Source organism: Thamnophis elegans, unplaced genomic scaffold (genome assembly GCF_009769535.1).
Source record: "Thamnophis elegans isolate rThaEle1 unplaced genomic scaffold, rThaEle1.pri scaffold_168_arrow_ctg1, whole genome shotgun sequence".
In the NCBI taxonomy this organism is placed as follows: Eukaryota; Metazoa; Chordata; class Lepidosauria; order Squamata; family Colubridae; genus Thamnophis; species Thamnophis elegans.
In genome coordinates, this window is record NW_022473637.1 from 61167 (window position 1) to 67166 (window position 6000).

General features: G+C 48.8%; 1 protein-coding gene across 1 annotated transcript in view; it reads right to left on the reverse strand.

Annotated features, from left to right (window-relative positions):
• LOC116523323 (coiled-coil domain-containing protein 33-like) overlaps positions 1–3105 on the reverse strand; it is a gene marked incomplete at its 5' end in the record, with an annotated part of 57053 nt that extends 53948 nt beyond the window's left edge. The window contains one exon of the mRNA XM_032238427.1: positions 2942–3105. Within this exon, the coding sequence (XP_032094318.1) occupies positions 2942–3105 (164 nt within the window). The remainder of the gene's footprint in view (positions 1–2941) is intronic.
• Between the last annotated feature and the right edge of the window lie 2895 nt (positions 3106–6000).

Genomic DNA, 6000 nt, shown 5'->3' on the forward strand with positions numbered 1-6000 from the left:
GAAGAAGAAGAAGAAGAAGAAATAATAATAATAATAATAATAATAATAATAATAATAATAATAATAATAATATTTGGGAGGGCTGCAGGCAGCTGGTGGACTGATCACTCAGCAGGGAGGAGGAGAAGAAGAAGCAGGAGGAGGAGGAGGAGGCTCTCATCAACTCCAAAAGGACAAATGATCACATTCCCATTTCATCACCACACCCTCAGGGTCTCTTGCCCTTTCTCAAAACGCCCAGCGTGCTTTCCAGCAAGCAAACAAACAAACAAACAAAGCTTTCTTCTTCTCCTTAATTACTTCAAAATGTGGGCAGACCTCTGGTGCCTTCGTAGCCTCCCAGGCGGCCAAAAGAACCCGAGAAGTATTTCTCCATTCTTTGGTCTTTCAGGAGAAGAGAAGATCCCAATCCATCAAATCTCACTTCTTGGTAGATCGGCTTTTTCTGGCTGGGAACATTTATTTATGATTCACGTAGAGCCAGGCTGGCACATCTATGGCACGCATGCCACAGGTGGCCCATGGAGACCTCCCTGCGGGCACACGAGCTGTCGACCCAGCTCAGCTCCACCAGGCATGCGCGAGGGGCAGGGGGCATCGCTCGTGCATGCACAGGCGGCAGTGGGGAGCAGGGGGCATGGCGTGCCCTCCCATGGCCCATTTTGGATCCCAGGAGGCTCCAGGGAGGGCTGCAAGGCCCTCAATAAGGCACAGAGAGTTGTGTGCGCAAAGCCCATGGTGGCAGAAGGCGCTTGGGGAGCACGGGAAATGGGGGGATTAGTCGTGCATGTGCAGGGGAGGGAGGGCCCACAGAGGGGTGTCACGCATGCATTGCATTAGAGGTGTGTGGCACGCCCGTGTGTTTCTGACACACGAGGACAAAAACGTTAGCCGGCACTGATCTAAAGTGCCCACCAGAGGTGGGTTCCTACCAGTTCGCACCAGTTAGGTAGAACCGGTTCGTCAAATCTACCGAACCGGTTAGAAGAGGTTCCACCAGTGGACCCGGAAAGCAGGCCACACCTACAGAAGAGGTTCCAAAAATTTTTGAAACCCACCATTGGTCCCTGGATATGATTATTCTACACTATCATGCTCCTATTTATAAAACTCAGTGCCTCTGTGAAAGGTAAGGATGACTACTGCGTTTGTGGTGCAATCAGAACATTGCGTGTGTTGAAGTTGTTTTAACGCAAACCAAAGATGCCTTTTGAAAAACAAGTTTACATCACATTCTTATGCATGCCAGTGCTGTGAGAGAGGTAATTTAAGGTGGTTCTGACAAGTGTCGTCGGCATCTTCATATCCATGGTCACATGGGCGGCAAGCCACTCCCATCCGGTCACATGGGCAGCAAGCCACTCCCACAAAGGAGGCCACACCCACAGAGTAGGTTCGAATAATTTTTGAAACCCACCACTGGTGCCCACCAAACCCTTTTGTTTATCCCTCTGCAGATCATTAAATCCTTCCTATAATGAACAACCTCCTGATCGGTAAGCAGAGCTGGGTGTAAAAGATGCTTTCGTGCGAGCATGCAAAATCCAGGCTCTTTCTTCCCTCCCCTCCCCAATCTATTTTTCCTTTCCCTGGGATTCCAGAAGGCTGCCACTTCTGGGTTTTGGGACCTCCCCTCTGAAGTTTCGAAAGAGCGTTGCAAACCGTCGAGGTTCTGGGAAAGCGAAGGAAAACTTTCTTCCAGTCCCAAACCCACTCAGCAATGCCCTTTCAATTAATCAGGCAGCCCACACAGACCGGCTATAATTGAGTCCCATGGTGCTCCGATTAGACACCCCACCGAGGGGAAACCGTGGGGCCCTCTGCTTTATCTATTCAATGCAAAAAATGCAGAATGTCGAAAGCTTTTGAATGCTCCAGCCAGGGAATGTTTCTCTCGCTGACCTCGCAGAGCGAAGAGAGAAAGAGTGAAGGAAGGAGACAGAAAGAAAAAGGAAGAAAGAAGGAAGGAGTCGGGGAGAAAGGGGAAGGAAGGAAGGAGACAGAAAGAAAAAGGAGGAAAGAAGGAAGGAGTCGGGGAGAAAGGGAAAGGAAGGAAGGAGACAGAAAGAAAAAGGAGGAAAGAAGGAAGGAGGCAGAGAGAAAGGAGAAGGAAGGAAAGAGACAGAAAGAAAAAGGAAGAAAGAAGGAAGGAGGCAGAGAGAAAGGGGAAGGAAGGAAAGAGACAGAAAGAAAAAGGAAGAAAGAGAAGACGGAAAAAGGAGAATAAGAAAGAGACAACGAAAAAGGACGAAAGAAGAGGAGGCAGAGAGAAAGGGAAGGAAGGAAAGAGACAGAAAGAAAAAGGAGGAAAGAAGGAAGGAGGCAGAGAGAAAGGGGAAGGAAGGAAAGAGACAGAAAGAAAAAGGAGGAAAGAAGGAAGGAGGCAGAGAGAAAGAGAAGGAAGGAAAGAGACAGAAAGAAAAAGGAAGAAAGAAGGAAGGAGGCAGAGAGAAAGGGGAAGGAAGGAGGCAGAGAGAAAAGGGAAGAAAGGAAGGACAGAAAAAAAGAAGGAAAGAATGAAGGAGTCAGAGAGAAAGGGGAAGGAAGGAAGGAGGCAGAGAGAAAGGGGAAGGAAGGAAAGAGACAGAAAGAAAAAGAAGGAAAGAAGGAAGGAGTCGGGGAGAAAGGGGAAGGAAGGAAACAGAAAGAAAAAGGAGGGAGGAAGGAAGGAGGCACAGAGAGAGAGAGACAGACAGACAGACAGTGCTTTTATCGCGTGCCATTGGTTCTCTATCACGGGACCCAGAACTAAGTTGCCTACTGTCTTCTGACTTAAACATAGTAGACAAAATTGTCCACTACAACCTCCTACCTGTCAGTGGCTACTTCAGCTTCGACCGCCGTCATTCACGGGGGCAAACAATCATCGATAGGAAAATAAATAAAATTCAGAAACTTTGCAGAAGTTTTTCCTGGGGGGGAGGGATGGAAATATACTCACACAATGACATACGGGTGAGGGACATTTCCCTTCCGCGTCGAGGGCAGGTTGGAGGCACTGTGGAGCACAACGGTGATGGATTCCTTTTCGGGATTCGCCAGGTGCCAGTCGTTCGTGTGGGAGGTCAAGGCTGCTTGTCCTGGTCCAGCCGGATCCTCTTTCACCTGCCAGGTGGAAGCCAGAGAAAGACTTGAAACCTGTGATGGCGCAGAGGGTCTCCTGCTCAAGCAGGGGTTGGACTAGAAGACCTCCAAGGTCCCTTCCAACTCTGTTATTCGGGGTTCTGTGGATGGAGGTCTGGTCTTCTATCAGGAGGAGGAAGGAGTGGCAAGTTCATTGAAGTCCTCCCCATCGGTTTCCTCCCAGGCGCTCAATCACCTCCGTAGCTCCCTTTCTGGAAGTGGAAGATGCCCTGGATATTTCCAGGAGCTCCTCAAACAGACGACAGGGCAGATGGAAGCATCTATCTGAGTTGGGTTGCAACCAGAACTCCCATTGCTAAACAAGGCAGCTGTTCGTTTGTTTTTCACATTTCTGAACCGACCATCTCCCTGAAAGAGGGACTGTTGTTAAGTGAATCACTGCAGTTATTAAATGAATCCAGCTTCCCCTCCCCCAATTGACTTTGCTTGTCAAAGGCCAGCTGGGAAGGTTAAAAATGGCCAGCACTGGATGGATCGATCGATCGATCGATCGATCGATGGATGGATGGATGGAAGAAAGAAAGGAAGGAAGGAGGGAGGGAGGGAGGGAGGGAAGGGAGGAAAAGGAAGGAGGGAAGGGAGGAAGAGAAGAAGGGAGACAAGAAGGAGGGAATGAACAAAGGAAGGAAAAGGAAGGAGTGGAGGGAGGGAAGGAAGAAGGGAGGCAAGAAGGAAGGGAGGGAGGGAGGGAGGAATAGAGGAAGGGAGGCAAGAAGAAGGAATGGACAAATGAAGGAAAAGGAAGGAGGGAAGGGAGGAAGGGAGAGAAGAAGGAAGGAAGGAAGGAAAAGGAAGGAGGGAAGGGAGGAAGAGAAGAAGGGAGAGAAGGAGGAGGGAATGAACAAAGGAAGGAAAAGGAAGGAGGGAAGGGAGGAAGGGAGAGAAGAAGGAAGGAAGGAAGGAAAAGGAAGGAGGGAAGGGAGGAAGAGAAGAAGGGAGACAAGGAGGAGGGAACGAACAAAGGAAGGAAAAGGAAGGAGGGGAGAGAGGAAGAGAGGAAGGGAGGCAAGAAGGAAGGAGGGGAGGAGGGGAGGGAGGAAGAGAGGGAGAAAAGAAGGAAAGAAGGAAAAGGAAGGAGAGGAGAGAGGAAGGGAGGAAAAAGGAAGGGAGGAAAAGGAAGGATGGGAAGGAGAAAGAGAGGAAGGGATGAAAGATAGAATGGAGGAAGGGAGGGAGGGAGGAAGGAAGGCCCATACTTGATTTCATGTGACTGTTAATCCTAATTGTAGTGTTGTAAACACACACACACACACACACACACACACACACACGCACACATTGAAAAGGGAGGCAAGAGTTAAATGTTTTCACCCTCTTGACTTGCAAATGAAGGATGGGGGAAGATGCTCTCCATCCCCTTTTCATTAGCGCTTCATCGACAGCCATTCCCAAGAGCTTGAACCCAGCTTGAGAAACACCCCCCCTCCCATCTAAAGGAAGATGCTTGGCTACCCCTAAATTATTCCCCACTCCCAGAGTTCCTTACAAGCCCTCCTTTGATTCCACTGGTGGGAATCGGGAAGGATGACTGGAAAATACGCATCTCTGGATGGAGGGCGTAGAAACCAGGACCACTGCTGGCTTTTCCGAGAAATATCTCCACCGCATTTTACGTTGAGCTGACAGGTTGCTTCTAATCCAGGCAACCCGAAGGCTGAGACTAAAAGCTTCCAGGCTGCGTTAAGCAATTACGTCTCGATTACCGCCAAAGGTTAGAGGAGACCAGGAGAAGAGATAAGGCCCGGCTCCTGATGGGAGAAAACAGGGCAGCCACTTTTGCTGAGCATACAATAAAAAGTTGGAGGGAGGGAGGGAGGGAGGGAGGGGAGGGAAGGAGGGAGGGAGGGAGGAAGAAAGGAAGGAGACAGACAGAAAGAAAAATGAGGAGGAAGGAAGGAGACAGAGAGAAAAGGGAAGGAAGGAGACAGAAAGAAAAAAGAGGAAAGAAATAAGGAGACAGAGAGAAAGGGGAAGGAAGGAGACAGAAAGAAAAAGGAGGAAGGAGATAGAGAGAAAGGGAAAGGAAGGAAGGAGGTGGAAAGAAAAATGAGGAAAAGAGAAAGGAGACAGAGAAAGGGGAAGGAAGGAGGGAAGGAGGCAGAGAGAAAAAGGAGGAGGAAGGAAGGAGAGAGAAAAGGGAAGGAAGGAGACAGAAAGAAAAAGGAGGAAGGAGATAGGGAGAAAGGGGAAGGAAGGAAAGAGGCGGAAAGAAAAATGAGGAAAGGAGAAAGGAGACAGAGAAAGGGGAAGGAAGGAAGGAGCCAGAGAGAAAGAGGAAGGAAGGAAGAAGACAGAAAGAAAAAGGAGGAAAGAAAGAAGGAGACAGAGAGAAAGGGGAAGGAAGGAGACAGAAAGAAAAAGGAGGAAGGAGATAGGGAGAAAGGGAAAGGAAGGAGGCAGAAAGAAAAATGAGGAAAGGAGAAAGGAGACAGAGAAAGGGGAAGGAAGGAAGGAGCCAGAGAGAAAGAGGAAGGAAGGAAGGAGACAGAAAGAAAAAGGAGGAAAGAAAGAAGGAGACAGAGAGAAAGGGGAAGGAAGGAGACAGAAAAAGGAGGAAGGAGATAGGGAGAAAGGGAAAGGAAGGAAGGAGGCGGAAAGAAAAATGAGGAAAGGAGAAAGGAGACAGAGAAAGGAGAAGGAAGGAGGCAGAGAGAAAAAGGAAGGAAGGAAGAAGAGAAAGAAAAAGGAGGAAAGAAAGAAGGAGACAGAAAGGAGAAGGAAGGAGACAGAAAAAGGAGGAAGGAAGGAGATAGAAAGAGGAAGGAAGGAAGGAGACAGAAAGAAAAAGGAGGAAGGAAGCAGAGAGAAAGAATAAAGAAAGAAGCAAGGAAGGAAAATTCTAAGGCCAAAATGGTT